Below are 16,960 nucleotides of genomic sequence, written 5' to 3' on the forward strand. Positions count from 1 at the left end.
GCCGCTAGTAGATGGGATTTGAAAGATTGAGGTTGCGCTTTTTGACTTCAAATCAAGAGATTGTGCCATTTGAGTGGGAGCTGCTCAAATCAAGGTTCTTTCTTTGCCTTAAAAATAAGGACGTTACTTATATGGAGAGATAGAACAATATGTAAATGACAAGGTTATTCGGAAATGTAAATGACAGAGGAAAGTGACTAATATTGCAGATTGCTTGTAATTTAAATGACTGAAGATGAGTTGTACATGAAAACTACAAAGGGGATCGATACTGTAAGTGAGTAGCAAAGCTAATAAACTAGATAAAAGAAGGCTTTTGGTGAAGGTTGATCCTGAAAAGATGAAGACTTGGTGCTGACTACAGCTTCGTATGCAAATCTGGCTTGAGCAGAGTTTGTGTATTTGTTTGTTTGTTTGAGTGTCCATAATCCTTGTGCATCTGCCTCTTTAAATAGAGAAATGAAAAGAGCCATATGCTGAGAACCTTGTACTTGCCCGAAAGAAACTTGGGTAGCTTGCATTGCTTTTGCCAACTTGCATGTAGAAATAATATTTAAAAGGGAAACTTGTATTTCCACCACATGTTTTTAGCACATGTCTCCCCAACTTGTAATAAACTAACAATTAAAAGAAGCAAGTTGACTTCTTTCATATTATCCTTATCCGAAAGCTCTCCCATCCACTTGCAATACATGCATGTATCTTGATTAAACAAAGGCTTGACAAACCTCCACTACCCAAACAAATGGGAAAAACAATATTATAGTGCCAAACCTATCCACTTGTACCCAAATATCTTTCCAAGTTAGCTTTCTTGCATATTAATCATTCAAATACCATATTTTACCTTAATGGCCCAAATAAGTAAAAATAGGCACATTTTGGGTGCAAACGGTAGGGATTTGATTTTGTTGAGTTTTGTAAGATCGATTTGATCGATTTGATCGATTTGACCGCAAAACTCAGTCTGCATAGTGGGTATACTACTTAGACTGTAATTTGCAAATAAAAGAGGAATGACAAAAAATGTCCATTTATAGTTTTCCAAGTTAAGAGTGGGTTTGCGGCTGAATTTATTTGACAAAGTGAGACCCAAATCCCCAAATCAAAGTTCCCAAACTCAAAACTCAAATTGAAGCCCAAAAATATCACTTGGGCCCGCAAAAGGTGCTGCTCATTGTTGCTGTTTGCACCTTTTAGTCGGTTGAGAGAGAGTTCAGACAACGGTTGTATTTCCCGGCCCGAACTTCTTTCTATTTACCTTTCTCTGCCACCCCAAAACGGATAACAAATACACACAGCATAAACCAGAGGCTGAGCAGAGCGCTTCAAAAACAATGGCTGCTCTAACTCTAAGCATTGGCATCGCCACCACCAGCTCAGCTCTACTTAAAAGGCCGATGCCGCGTCGTCCGAGGGCCGCAAGAATTTCCTGCATTGGATGGGTACCCCTCAAACTCTGCTTCCCCAAAACTTCATAGCAAATCCGAAGAATAACATTTTTTTTTATTTACTCAAATTTTGAAGTGTTTTGGAATTTGATTTGTTGTTTAATCTAAGGAAGGACCCGGAGGGTGTATTGGGACCACCGCAGACGGGCCATTTGGCTCGGATAGAGTTCAAGAGGCGGTTGGAAAAAGACGCCGATGCTCGAGAAGAATTCGAACGCCAAGTCATTGAAGAGAAAGAGCGGCGTCGAACTGTTAGAGAAGTAAATTGACAATTGGGTTTTGAATTTTGTTGTAACACTTGTTAAATAATTAGTTTTTGGGTTTGATTGTTTTGTGTTTGTGTTTGTTTGAAGTCCCGGGTTGCGCCAGATACGGCGGAGGAGTTGATAGAGTACTTTCTCAACACTGAAGCTCGGGAGATTGAGTTCGAGATTTCGAGGTTGAGGCCAAGGTTGGTGATTTAAACCCATTTCTGTGTGAAGACTGATTAGAAAGCAAAAAAGTAGGAATGCACGCCAATTGTTTGAGGAGATGCTTCAATGAATAAAAAGTTTGATAGCAGCTCACTTTTTTGTGCGTGGACAATGCGTGTATGTATGGCCTTATGGCCTATGAAATAGTATAGTGGGGGGAAGATTTTCTACTTTTCAATGTGGGATTTTGGGATCCCTCACACTCCATTCTTCCGTGTATGACATCCTCGTTTGCTCATCCCATCTGACGCTGACCTGAGTAGCCCTTTCCACCCTTTCGAGGCGGCTTTCACTATACTATTGTAATGCCAATGTTTTTAAGTTTTTTAAAATCCTTCAATAAGTTGCCCCATCAGTGGACTCTCGCCCAGACGTGTGGTAAAACCAGGTCTTGATACCAATTGGAAACGAAGGTGGCCAAGAGCTCATATAGACGGATAGACCTCATATAACGAACTGTTAACATTGATATGTCACATGAAGTTTAGGTTTTTCAATTGTATGTGATATACTTTCCAGTTAGTTGCCAACTTACAACGATTAGAAAGCCACTTCATTTGAGCAAATGCAGTTATCAATATGCCAAACATTTACTTTTTATTGTTTTGTTATTTGTTTGGTTTTGCACATTTGATTTTTTCCCCAAGTTAAATTAACTCAAAGTGGCACTAGTGCTTCCCATTTACTCTTTCTTGCACTCCAATTTATCTCTTCTGTATTATTTATGCATATTATAAATATTTTTTATGAAAAGTTTCTCCACAAACCATCCTCGTTTCCCCAATTTTTCCCCTTGCATATGTTTTATGCAGATTGGACAAGGAGTTTTTCTCGCACTTACAATATGAGCTAGGTCAGCTTCGGTTTTCTGTTTCAAAAACTCAGGTTCCTTACTGAATCTATAAATTTGGGTTAATTTCTGAAACTATACATTCAGCTTCTTCACCGAAACTATGCATTCGGTTTTGTGATGGTTTTTTCAGGATATAGAAGATAGATTGATTGAGCTGGAAGCATTGCAGAAGGCCCTGCAGGAAGGGACAGGTCTGTTAAGAGTTCACGAACTTTTTTTATAAAGACTTGGTGTTCTTGCCTGCTTACTGAAGTGCTCCATTTTCTGTTACAGAAGCATATGACAAAATGCAAACCGACCTCATTAAAGCAAAGCTAAGTCTGACCAAAGTTCTGTCTTCAAAGGATGTAAAATCAACTGTATGTGCTGCCCTTTTAACTCATTGAGCGTTAAGTTTAACAATTAAGTAGTTTGTATTGCTCAACTAAATAAATCTTGACAATGCAGTTACTAGAGATGGTTGAACACAACGAGCTGAATAGATCCTTCTTGACTCTTCTTGACGAAAACATAGCAAATGCGCACAAGGGTAACCAGGTAAATCGCCTTGGGAAAGCTTCTTTCATATTGCCCGAGATAATTCATTTCATCCTTTGTTTGTATTTCTGGTTTTTTAGCAGAGAATAAAACATACCGTAGTCAACTTTAACATGCTATGCAACATATTTTTTTATTACCAGAAAACTAAAAAGTAGATGTTGTGATATTGGTTAAATATATTATGAATGCAGTAAAAAATACAAGGAAGTACATTCTCTTAATTGTGTACTCAACTTAAAAAGTGCAACTTAGTTCCTTTTGTCACCACACTGCTCATTGATGAACACAAAGCTCAGTCTTGTACGATGGAAAAAAACTGCCTGGATCTTAATACTACGGTCTATTGGTATTCCTCTTCACTTGTAAGTGAGAAGTCTTAGGTTCGATCTCATGGATCACGAGTTCAAAACTAATTTATTCCTTCCACCCCTTAGTGTAAATATATCATTGTATTCGAAAAGAAAAGAGCACCTATAGATAGAATTAGATGAGTAGTAAAGCTGGAAGAGATTTTGGTTGTAGAACTTGAATCATGGTAATTATATTTAGGTCACTTCATTTTCAGTGGATGTAATGATCTTCTTTAGATCCAAGTGAAGCAGTAACCCAACAACTTATCTTGTATACCAACTCCTTAAATTAAAGAGTTCTTGAAACAGACACGTAAAACACACAAAAAGTGACCTTTAAATCTAATTCAGTAATTGCATCCGTGGTGAACTAAACTCCGATGATCTATATCAATGTTAATTTATGATTTACAGAAGCAAGCAGCAGAGTTCATGGAAAAGGTTCGTGGGGCTGTTCTCAAGTACATCACAGCTTAGTTCTGCGGAGGTAAATATTAAGTGCTCGATTAGTCTTTAGATGGACGTTCAATAACATTATTGTACTACTACATGCTTTGACATGCAATAATATATGTAGCGTGACATCCTACATCTTTCTACTATTACGAGAAAATCATAGAATTCATCTTCATCACCAAAAGTATAAGTGATAGTTACAGGAAATTTGTTTCACATGAATGGAAACAAAAAGCTGTCAATATGTGGTAGGATGACACTGATTTATACAACGTTGTAGTAAATTGATATGCATTCTAGTAAACAATGGTTATGGAGTCGATTCATTAATTTTCTTGTTCATTAATCGAAACACTGTTCGAGAGACATGATTCTATTTTATCATCCATCCTATCACCGTTCATGTTTTTTCTTTTCCTTGTAAATGAATATATCACTTAACACATAGATTCATAGAAATGAGAAACTAACAGTGTATTTCCTTGAAAGCACTTAAGAAGCAGTGATCCGAGAAAGTGGTTACTGATTTGGAAAGCACTTATTGACAAGCATAAAGTAAAATGCAGTAGAATTCAGAAACAGGAGCTTCTGCTTTTTTTACAATCATATGTATGCCAAGTAATATATCAGAGAGATGCTCAACACAAATCCAGCCACAGGAATTTTTTTTTGCCAAAATTTAAGCGCGAAATAGAATATGTCGTTTTTGTGTGGTTATCCGGCTTATTACGGAGGGAGTAGGATTCTCCCCCCTCTATTCTCATCCTCTTCCCTCTCCTCCTCTCACACTTTATTTTTTTTATCTTTTTGTCCCTATAAAAAAAATCGATATAAGATGTTGATGTGGCTGAATTGTAACCATTCAAGTATGAGGGGAGAGAAGGATACTCCTCCATTATGAGTACAGATCAAATGCATGCGTGCTACTATTCGGCTTGGACAGAACCAAGTGTCTCTGATTGGTGCATGTTTGTGTTAAGTTAGTGGCTATGTATCTGGGTTTGTCAACGAGCTCTGGGATCACATAATTTTTCCTTACTTTCTGTGTGTGCTTTTAGATGATGGTGGGTGGTAGGGATTTTTGTATTACTTAATCCAGTTAATTGAGATATTATGCTTAAAGCCTTTAAAGCATAGTTATTCAAGCCCATTTTGCCCTTCAGGCGCGGGATTATGTGATCAGCCAGTCGATCCACTGGTCGCCTAGAAGTATCCCCGCTTTTGAAGTATTTCGTGTAACTATTAGTACTCTTAAATTAGTTATTGAAGAATTTAGTTTTTGGGTGGAAGATTGCACAAGGTAGGCCAATTAACGGTAACTCAACACTAGACTGACAATGTTGTTGGCCAAATCCTACTTTGATTCTGCTTTTGCCCCACCCTATAAAAATCAATGTAATAAAGTAGATAACTAGGTGCTTTGGGATTAATTAAAATGGTTAGGCTTACATTAACTCCACACGGTAGATGATAAGATGTAGATTTATTTTCTCTAGAAAAGGGCTAGTAGCTTCGCCACCGAGTTCATCCTTTTGGGAATTGTGAAGACTTACATAAGCATTTCGGCATTTTATGACCATCATCATGTGATTCACCAACTCTAAGAATCGAATTCAGGATTTGGATCTTATATGGATCCTTATTGTGAGGATTGTAGGGATCTTTACATCTATCTGTTCATCGTGTGTGGTCAAAAATTATTTTAAATTTTTTATTTAAAATTATACAAACAGTATCTAATGAAAGCTGACCCCACAAAAAAAATTCGGAGAAGATCTTCATCCCGAATTCAGGATAAGATATAGATTTAAAACAAAGGAAAACTGGTGATCTTTAAAATCCTTGCAACCAAACAAAGTTTAAAAAATGTAAACAACAATAAAGAGACTACATAGGTAATAAAAAAAGACGGAAAGTAGTAGAAGAAGATAAAGGAAAAGTAGGCATGTGACCGCTTATTTTTTTCCTTTGTTACTTTAACTTAATTTAAACTACGAGATGGAAGATTTGAATTTAAAAAGAAAAAGAAAATACATGTGTTCTAGTCAATGTCGAGTTAGGAGAGATTCTGGGCAGGAGTGCCTACTTTTGGCCATGCGAGCACTTCTATTTTCCTTTTATGCAAACAAATATTTTACTACGAACTATTCTAAGTTACGAGAAAAAAGATTTAAATTCGAATGCACAAGAGAAGCATATCCATTCTAGCCAACATGATTACGTCCATTTCTACGTTTGCTTGCGGTGTTTTTATTTAATCTCCAACAAAGTAAAAAGCCTTGTGAGTTCCCTCTATATTAGCTCTCACAATCATCCAAACCTACCCATCTCTATCCCTACAGACATGGCAAGACTCGGAGATATATTCCTTTCCTTTCTAGTCCTTTTCTTCAATGTTTGTTCCATTGGCACGGCATACTCTGCCGGCGCCGCCATTGCCAGACACTCAAGCTCCACAGATTTCATCAAAGCATCATGCAGAACCACCCAGTACCCTGCCCTCTGTGTCCAAAGCCTTGCAGCCTACGCAAGTGCAATAAGGCAAAGTGAAAGGCAACTAGCTCAAACTGCCTTGACAGTGAGCCTAGCCCGGGTGCGGTCAGCCACGTCTTTTGTGACAAAGCTGACTAGGGTTAGGGGGATCAAGCCTAGGGAGTACAGAGCTGTAAAGGACTGCATAGAAAACATGGGGGATAGCGTCGACCGGCTCGGTCAATCGGTCCGGGAACTAGGGCATATGGGGAGAGCGTTTGGGCAGGACTTCATGTGGCACATGAGCAATGTGGAGACATGGGTTAGTGCTGCACTCACTGATGAAGGAACTTGCCTTGATGGATTTTCTGGTCGTTTTATGGATGGGAATATAAAGAATGCTATAAGAAGAAGGGTCAATAATGTTGCTCACGTCACTAGCAATGCATTAGCACTTGTTACTCGCTTTGCTGCAAAACACAAGAACTGATTTTCACAACACTTGTTTTTCTCTTTGCACGTCCCTGTTTATTTAGCGTTTGGATTGAATAAATCAAACGAGAATCAAGAGACTGAAACAATAGAGATGTGCAGATGGAGAAAAGGGGTGAGTGAAAATCGTTTCCTGTAGAGGTTATATGTAAATGTTAAATGGAAGAACATCTACCTTGTGTAATATATGGGATATTGTTTGTTTTTTCTTTTTCTGTTGGTTAATTATAATCAGTCATTAGTGAGAACTTTGTTGAGCTCAAAATGCAAGAACATATCCCATCCAGATTGCCCTTTTGGTTATATATATAATTAGTGAAACTAAAAGAAGCAAGATGATTAAAGTTGTCAATCTACTTGATTAGCATTTTCTAATTACCATGTTCTTGTAAGTTTGGCAGTATTGAATCAAGTGACCACTAAGAATTTTGAAACTTGAATGTTGATACGGTTGAAAATAATCTTATTGGATCTAAACCTTCAAGAAAATTCTTATTAGGGTTGATGACATATTTACTTGCATGGAATGCTTATTGTAATTGTTACGATTTCTAATTCTGTTGCTGCTACTACAAAGTATTTAGAGTACTTCGCTTCTTAACTTATACAATGTTTACTAACACATGAAATAAAAAAAAAATTTGCGAGTGTCATTAAAATTCATAATCCACAAGAGACGTGCGAGATTGATTGTAGGGCAATTGGTCGCATATCCACTTAATTAATTTTGTAGTTTTTTTATTTTGTATTTTTGAAAGAGCTGATTAGATTAAACCAGAAGGGAGCCACAGAGAGGGCAAGAGAGCCAGCAAGGCTAACAGGCCTTAACGGCAACAATAAGAGAGGAAAGATTACAGACAGACACAAACAAGAATTGCATCAACCCATCCTCCCATCAACCAAAAGCTACAACGGGGGGCACGGAAGGCCATCTTTGTCGTTAATAGCAAACAAAAAGTAAAATGGGGAGCTTTGTTACAGAATATGACTGACATATTTTCCCCTTTTTATTTATATGTAAGCGTGACAAACTCTTTCTGAATCCAAAACTTTATTAAACCTGTCTTGTTCTTTTTCCTATCACTATCAGTATCAAAATCTATTAATCTTAAGATTATCTCCAGATTTTAGGTCATTGTTATCTTATCTGGTAATAGTTGTATAGATAGGCCATGTTTGGTCTACGTTGAGTTAGAGTACTCTTCCTTTTGTTGCTGCATTGCTGCTTGTATATAAAGGAACAATGATGGAGACATTTTCTTTCGAATGATACCACATGATAACTATTTAATAAATTGATAATATCAGTCAAATATTTGACAATTATTTGTTGTGCTATTGAGATAATATACTGGTTGTTCTCCTCCGCTGAATGAGAGGAGAAAACAAAAAAAAAAAATTAAAAACAATATGTTAGTGATGTGGTGAACAGTAGAGAATTAGTTTGGGAAGAAACGTGATACACACATCTTCCCACAATTTTTTTACGAACTCTGAAGTTGTTGACCCTAGAAATTACAAAGCCTACGTGGCGCGTAGGCCAAGTATATTCTAAGCTAACTACGTCCTTCGGTGATTGCGGGCGTGCCAACTCGTCGGCCGAGGCTCGGCCGAGGAGTAAATTTGATGATGCTGCGTTGGGTCGCGCTACTGACTTCTGCGTCTTGCGATTGCGGCCGAGAAAGGAACACGTCTCGGCCTCTTGGGTTCTCGAGCCTGAAGACAAAGCTGCTATTTCTTACAAAGTTCACGAACCGAATTCGGCTTGCAATGTGCCGAATGTAATAACTGTGACACCTCACCTCGCCGAGAAGGCTAATGAGATGACCTCGACCAACAAGGATTCGAAAACCCTTCTCGACCGAGACTTGGATAGGTAATCGACCGTTCTCGCCGCAGTGCTGTTGATGCCAACGGAAGATACTGCGAGACCGACCGACTCTACGGTGACAGAGCTATCTATGCCGACTTAAGATATCACCGGTTGCTTCCACAGTGCTGTTGATGCCAACGGAAGATGTGTCAGCGAAAAAGGAAAAGAAAAAGATCTCAAGTTGTGAGAGTTTGCGCAGGGCAATTTTGTATTGATTTTGTGGGGCTCAAATGGTGCTTGCAGCCTGGTATTTATAGAAGCAGATGTGTGCCGTTGCTTCACCAATATAGAATTTGATTTTAACTCAAACTCGTCAACTAGACTTTCGGTCAAAGGCTTCCAACAGCCTATCTTTTAGATACCATGCTGGAACCAAAGCGTTATCTCCTATTTATTTTAACAGGACTCGGCAATAAAGGACACTACCTCTAATAATTCCAATGCAAGTTCAAATCTTGATCCATCCACCAAGCGTGTCCAGGTGCATGAAAATCAATTTCACTTGTGCTATGACTCTGAAAACTTTATCTTTATTTCTTTGCCAATGCCCATGCCTTATCACATCAACCAAAGGACTTTTTCATCTTGAAAATCTGACCTTGACATGCAATCCTAGTCAAAGATTCAACCTCAAAATCCACATGTCCCTTTTGTAGCAACCTAATGTAGTTTATATGATTGGATGCTTGGCACCTCGCCAAGGATATTCGGTGGTGCTCCTTGATCTCAATTCGCACCCTCCAGGATTATCTTAATATTTTTTCAAGATAATTACTACAATAACCCAATAGCAATATCTAGAAAAATATGAAATCCAACGGTCTAGAACCCAATCATTCAACGGCCTTGTTCGAGCCGATAGTGTAAAATCGGGTCCAAACAGAAGTATAAAAGCATTTTCTGGAATCATCTCTTAGGTTTTATCATCAAAAGCCGCGTAACAATGTACACATCTGGAAATATGTAGCTCCTCTGTTCGCTTTCTTGGCTTTAAACTTTGATTATATTGGTACTAATTATTCTCGTAGTTCTTATTTATCAAAAAAAAAAAAGTACACATCTGAATTTTAATGATACGTGATGATCATACATGTATACTGTAATAAATAAGAATGACATGATCAGACGTTTAGTCTTGTAAGTTTGTGTAACTGACCGTAGTTAGTTTTTATATAAAAACTAATGAGAAGTCAACTAGGCACGAAAACGTCCCTTAAGCTTAGTCTATTTTGTGAAGAAAATGGGAAGAGTTCCCCTCTGGATCTCTTTCATCAAAGCTCACCAATCAATTAATTCGGGTCCTTGAAACTTGATCAAACGGCTACAAATATGGGGTCCCTTTAAAAGTTATAATAATTTTAACCGTTTGATCAAATTTCAAAAATTCGAATGAATTGATTGGTGGGTTTTGGTGAGAGAGATCGGGACGGGATCTCTTCCCAAAGAAAATGTCGATTGCAATGTGATTATATTATTTAAATCTGCAGATGACCAAATTAGGTGTGAATTGATTTTACTTGTCACGAATGCAATGCCAAAAGAGAACGAGGATCGTCTCCGAATTCTCTTTGTGAGGATCCTGGAAATTATCCAATCACATCTGTTCATTGTATATCGTGTGGCTATAAATTATTCTAAATCTTTATATTTAAAGTTAAATATAAATAGTACATGATAAAAACTGACCACATGATGAACAATGAACATATATAATCGTTAAAAGAGATGAAGCAAAAATCAATATAAAAGTTTGGGTTCCTTGTTTCAAAAGTAATAAGTTTATACTTAAAAAGTTGTAACATTTCTGCCATCTCTCATTGCATTCCAACTAAGCTGTTAAACTAATAAAAGGAGTTTTATACTCAAGTAATCAACCAAGTTATTGAGCTAAGATGGGGAATTTAATCTAATGATATTCTCTTCATTTATAAATAAGAGGTTTTAAGTTTGATTCTTACTAAAGAAAAATTTGAATTACATTATTGCTAATCTATTATGAGACTTAACCTACTCTCACACCCCATAATGTAGATAATATCATTTGTTAAAAAAAGGGTAAATCTCAGTTTACTACCCTCGAGTTTCATGGTTTTCAACGTTTGATACATGAAGTTTTTTTCATCCCTGAGTCATACCTAAAGTGTTAATTTTGGGATAGTCTCATACATCCGTTAGTATGACTGTTAAGTCTCCCGTTAACTAATGATGTGACTTTCATATGGACAATGACTGGACATCACGTGTCATTAAGGGTCCATGTGGAAATTAAAAATTAATTTTTTTTTTGGGTCATCTTCTACCTCCCCCGACCTTCCCTCCTCCCTTATTCGTGCATTCTCTCCTCTGCACAAACCCACCAAACCCTCCTCTCCTCTTCTCTTCGACTCGTCATACATCCACCATTCCCCCTCCATATTCGATTCCACCCAACTCCTTACCATCTTCCCAAAATCATTTCCTTATCGCCAAAGACAAAAAATTTGGCTCTATCCCATTCGCTAGATTTTCAAGAAAAGATGCATTCGAGTTCTGCAAAATGGCACCCAGATTGCCATTTTTGGAGCTGGAACCTTCGTCAAGACCCAATACGTTCCAAGGCTCTCTGAGATCTCCAACCTCCTTGTTCTTCGCGGCAGGCACCCCCTTCCCCACCGCCGCTTCTTCTCCAGAACCTCGCCAAAACCCACTTCCTCTCTTCCAATAAATCTGTTTCCTAAATCGCTTCCGGACTCCAATGTCTTGCGGGTCAAATATTTCGTGTTGCTGGAGAGCGCTTTTGGAGGGTCGAACTGCAGCTTCAAGAGAAGGTAATATGTGGTTAATCTCTTCAAATCGGTTTCCGGCTTTCTCTAGACCCAACCCTATGCCCTGTGATTTCTGTAAGCTTAGCCTCAATGCCTTGTTTGCAAATATCAAGCTCTCAATGCTATTATCATTCACGGAATGCGCCATTCAAATCCTAAAATCACGCAAAAAAAACCCCAAAAATCAAAAGTTGCAAAACTACAAGTCACACACAAATTGGGAGCAAAAAGAAAAAAACAACTTTAAGCAGCTAAATGCAATAAAATCGAAATTCGTCTTTTCTTATATTCCTTTATAAAGTGATTTTTTCTCAATTTCTCTAGGAATTATCAAAAAAATCTCATCTGGGTCCTCACCAATAGAAACCCAAAAGCTAAGAAAGAACAGAGAAATCTCACCAAACCCACAAAAGCAAAAGCAAAAACAAAGCAAACCCAAATTTTCATGAGTTAAAGACATACAAGGAACGAATGAGAAGTTATACTCATTTGAAGTTGGAGAGAGATCCAGTTCACCCGGCCGAGTCGATTTTGGGAAAATGGTAATGAGTTAGGGTTGGGTGGGTGGGTGGGTGGAGTTGAAGATGGAAGGGGAATGGTGGATGTATGACGAGTCGAAGAGGAGAGGAGATGAGTGTTTGGTGGGTTGGTGCAGAGGAGAGAATGGAGAGATAAGGGAGGAAGCGAAGGTTGGGGGAGGTAGAAGATGACCAAATCTTTTTTTTTTTTTGAATTTTTAATTTTCACATGGACCCTTAATTAGGGGTGGGTTCGGTTTAAATCGGTTCGGTTTTTTGCCAAAATCGAAACCAAATCGAAATTTCGGTTCGGTTCAATTTCTTTTTGGTTTTTTTCAGTTCGGTTTTTTTTCGGTTCGGTTTTCTCCCGTTTGGTTTTGGTTTCGGTTTCGGTTTTTTGTTTTTATTTTTTTTCAAAAAATTAAAAACATTGAAATTTTAAATTTTAACATATCCAACACAATCATAACATAAATATTCTAACTAGAATCAAAGACAATGAAAATAAACATTTAAAGTTGAACTAAAATCATCAATCAAGTCTTCCTAAGTCCAAACTAACAACCTCACAACACAAAAATCACACAAAAATCGTACAAATGACGTAGAAAAGTTAAATTGTATGATGTTGTTCAAAGATCGGGGTTGTTTGCTTGTAACTGCATGTTGACAACTTGATTAGTAAAGGTAATGCGTGGGTGGATTTATTTAGTGTGTGTTGGATTCTTTTCCATCACAAATTACCCAAGTAATCTACCCGAAATAAATGTTTATGGATTATGTTACATGTTATATGAGAGTAGATTTGGAAAAGAAAGCTGGCGCAGAAGTAGACAGTGCTATGGAGATGGATGTAGGTACTTCGGGAAGAGGTTTGGTTCCGGAACCTTATATGGGGGAGAAATAATAGGTTAGGGTTTAGAGTTTTTATAGGCATTTTTTTAATATTTTGAGCTTAAAGTTTGGCACATTGGGTTTAGCACATTTTAACTTACAAATTGGGTTTAGAAAATAATACCCAAAACAAATAATTAAATAAAAAAATTAATTTAATTAATTCGGTTCGGTTTGGTTTGGTTCGGTTTCTAGATCACTAAAACCGAACCGAACCAAAAGAATTCGGTTCGGTTCGGTTCGGTTTTTTCAATTCGGTTTGGTTTTTTCGTTCGGTTCGGTTTTTTCGGTTTGGCTTGGTTTTCGGTTTTTTTTCGGTTTTTGGTTTTTTGAACCCACCCCTACCCTTAAGGACACTTGGCGTCCAGTCATTGTTTACATGGGCACCACGTCATCAGTTAACAGGAGACTTAACAGCCAGACTAACAGATGTATGAGACTGTTCCAAAATTAACACTTTAGGTATGACTCTTGGACGAAATAAACTTCATGTACCAAATGTTGAAAACCACGAAAGTTGAAAGTAGTAAACTGAGATTTACCCTAAAAATAAAAGTTCATGAGAGCAATCTTGACAAAAATATGAGAGCAATTTGTATAGAACTGTTGGTTATTTATTTTATTTTCTTAAAAATTCAAAACTTTATTTAGTATTATTTTAAATAATAAATATGAAGAGTCATATCAATTAGAGAAGTCATGTTTTTTTACCAAAGGTTATATAGAGTTTTATAAAGGGAGTTTTAACAAAAAGCTCGCGGTACTGTTCACTTTAATGAAAAACCACATTTTTACACTAAAAAATCAAACATGGTACTATTCATTTTACCCCTTATTTTGTCCTTATAATTAAAACTCAAAGTTTTTAAACCTTTTTTTTATTAGTTTTCCTTTTTATTAAATGGGGAACTCCTCAAATGTTAATAAAACATTCAAATGTCTTCCTTCTCTCCCTACTACAGTACTCATATATAATCCTTATTATCTTCCTACTCATCTTGATCATCAATGGGCAATTGATCACTACTTGGCATCGCGTCTACCGTAATTGTGCTTATGGATTAGATACTCTGTGAGATTCAAGAGTTGTATCTTGGAGTTGTAGATAGCCGTTATAACCGGCACGTAGGGAGGCGTCTACGGCTTTAGGACAATGACAACACGCTTCTCTTGATATCACAGGCTAGATCATTCTTTATGTTTTCCCTTTTACTGTTTTATTTATTGATATATGTGTTTGATGCATTTGGGTATTATCTAATTGATTGAAGTTACATGTGTATTATGATCATAATAATTTATATTATCCTACAACTAAAGCCGTAAATCGTATGATAATATAATTGCAAATTTACAATCCATTTCACTGTTCCTTTATAGGTGTTACTGCCATTGGAGTAATTTTATTCACATCTATTTTACAATCCAGAAATCTACGCAAGGCAAATGTGTATAACAATTACTATATCAAACCCAGCCGTACAGGGTAACCTAGGTTCTTTATTCACTAATGTAGTTGCAAAGAAATAATATATAGTTAATATTGTGTATATAGTTAATACTGCATATAATTTTGTCCTAAAGAAAATTAAATGTGCCTTGTGTTTTGGGAAAAAAAAAAAATAGAAACTGAACAAATGTCACTTAAATATCTCATTCTTGAAATTGCAGTATAAAACTAGACCTGTTTGCTAATGACCGAAAGTTCTGTTTCAGTTTGATTGCATCTTATCATATTCTTGCAGAGTATAATTTACAAATGTATAAAAGGGTAAATGAAGTTTGACCTAGAAACTGAATTTTGTTTTCATTTGGCAATTGAAATATCGTTTCATCAATCATGTATATGCATAATTACTTTATGCATGTTGTCTCGAAATTGTTGAGGCAAGGGGAACGAATTTCATTGTTAAATAGTTGTCAAAATTTCAAATGAGATTGTCGGCATATGAGTTGTTATACATTTTGTGATTTAACTTATAATATATTGACTTTGTGTTTGCATAAGAATTTCTTACTGGAAAACTAATGAGTTATTTAATTATTTAAGATCTGGGTGTATCGATAATTCTCTCTAGAAGAGAAGTGGGATTATTCAATTTGATCTTTTCTCTTAATCAGGAAATGGTTCCATTCCTAGACTATCACATTACGTTACTTGCATTTGCATATTATTTATTTTCATAGATTACACGTGAAATTATTGAGATTTTTAGCATGTGTTCAACTTCTATGCAGTTAGTTATAACATGTAGGTTTAATAGCGTTGACGAGCAAATATATGACCAGTAAACTTATATATGCCTTGTGAAGGCAATCATAATTAATAAAATGACTTGTTAGTCATTTATCTGCATGCCCCGGGGAGGCTAAATGTAAAATTGTTGAGGGGGATGTGCTTAAGCCCCGTAAGGGAGTCACCTAGGGAAGAAACCCAACTTCTGTGATTGGAGATCCCATGCAGGAAGTTCAATGTGGTAGAAACAATCCATACTGCGTGATTCATAATAGCACTCATGTTATATTGACGATATCCATGAGATATTCTTCCGCTCATCCTTATGGCATTAGTGCTATTTTATGTGAAGTTAGGAAGGGTATTAACCCTGAATGAGTTTCGAGGCGGGCAATCTCCTGCAGGGTACATGTCACATGTACTCTTGGAGAACTCACCTAAGTGAGAGTAGTTGTGAGGCCACAATTGTGAGGATTGGGCTGTTCTCTAATAACTCTCATGAGAATCAAGATTAAGCGCATGGCCATAAATAGCGCTAACCCGTGCCAAGTTTTTTATCGATACCATGTGTGTTACATTTTGTACTTTGGTCAAAAGGGATCTAATTCAAGACATAGTTCACTATGATTCCTTCAGATGAAAGTTGTTAACACTAAGTGTAGGTTCAAGTTCAAAAGACACCTACATCCATTGCATGGTATACAAGTTGCCCAAATTTCTTCCATTCATATATATTTATGTCTTCTACACTTCTGTGGAGTTTTGAATCTTGTGGGGGATTGTTGGTTATTTATTTTATTTTCTTAAAGATTCAAAGCTTTATTTATTATTATTTTAAATAATAAATATGAAGAGTCATATCAATTAGAGAAGTCATGTCTTTTACCAAAGGTTATATAGAGTTTTATAAATTGGGAACTCCTCAAACGTTAATAAAACATTCAAATGTCTTCCTTCTCTCCTTACTATTAGACACTCTGTGAGATTCAAGGGTTGTATCTTGGAGTTGTAGATAGTTGTTATAACCGGCACGTAGGGAGGTGTCTATGACTTTAGGACAGTGACAACACACCTCTCTTGATATCACAGGCCATATCATTCTTTACCTTTTCCTTTTTACTGCTTTATTTATTGATATATGTGTTTGATGTATTTGGGTATTATCTAATTGATTGAATTTATATTTGTATTATCCTACAAAAACGGCTTGACCGGCACATAACATTTTTGTGTAATAATAAAATGTCGTGTAATGAAAATTTATACATACATTATATTTTTAGTTCAAAATACCAAGGCAACAATTATGGGTTTCATATGAGTTTCTTCTTGAAATTCAAGCTTGGTGGGAGCCTAGAAGGCACTTAACAGGAGTAGGATTCTCGCCTTTGTTTCTCTCCTTTCACACTTCTCCTTTTGTCTATTTCTCTTTATAAAAAATTCAAAAGATACTAACGTTGCTAAATGATAACTGTTTAAATAAGAGGAGAAAAAAAAAGAAAAATAGGTTAGAAGAAGAAAAGATCCCACTTCCAGGACTTGGGAATA

General features: G+C 36.6%; 2 protein-coding genes and 2 long non-coding RNA genes across 4 annotated transcripts; 3 read left to right on the forward strand and 1 right to left on the reverse strand.

Moving 5' to 3' along the window:
- Positions 1-1,020: 1,020 nt before the first annotated feature.
- LOC103433080 (uncharacterized) lies at positions 1,021-4,453 on the forward strand. The gene is made up of 8 exons (XM_008371301.4): positions 1,021-1,445; positions 1,565-1,711; positions 1,805-1,902; positions 2,737-2,809; positions 2,908-2,968; positions 3,051-3,136; positions 3,225-3,314; positions 4,082-4,453. Exons 1-8 carry the CDS (start codon positions 1,338-1,340, stop codon positions 4,142-4,144), a joined length of 726 nt encoding a protein of 241 aa, XP_008369523.1. The 5' UTR covers positions 1,021-1,337; the 3' UTR covers positions 4,145-4,453.
- A 1,718-nt stretch (positions 4,454-6,171) lies between these two features.
- Positions 6,172-7,294, forward strand: LOC103433081 (21 kDa protein). The gene has a single exon (XM_008371302.4). The coding sequence runs from the start codon at positions 6,243-6,245 to the stop codon at positions 7,083-7,085; it is 843 nt and encodes a 280-aa protein (XP_008369524.2). The 5' UTR covers positions 6,172-6,242; the 3' UTR covers positions 7,086-7,294.
- Positions 7,295-10,796: 3,502 nt separating this feature from the next.
- On the reverse strand, positions 10,797-12,474 carry LOC139195265 (uncharacterized). The gene is made up of 2 exons (XR_011579972.1): positions 12,227-12,474; positions 10,797-11,919 (listed from the first exon to the last, which is right to left on the reverse strand). It is a non-coding gene; the product is annotated as an uncharacterized lncRNA (long non-coding RNA).
- LOC139195264 (uncharacterized) lies at positions 11,299-14,871 on the forward strand. Its single transcript, XR_011579970.1, has 2 exons — positions 11,299-11,767; positions 14,557-14,871. It is a non-coding gene; the product is annotated as an uncharacterized lncRNA (long non-coding RNA).
- The last annotated feature ends 2,089 nt before the right edge of the window (positions 14,872-16,960 follow it).

The sequence above is a fragment of the Malus domestica genome, chromosome 04 (genome assembly GCF_042453785.1).
Source record: "Malus domestica chromosome 04, GDT2T_hap1".
In the NCBI taxonomy this organism is placed as follows: Eukaryota; Viridiplantae; Streptophyta; class Magnoliopsida; order Rosales; family Rosaceae; genus Malus; species Malus domestica.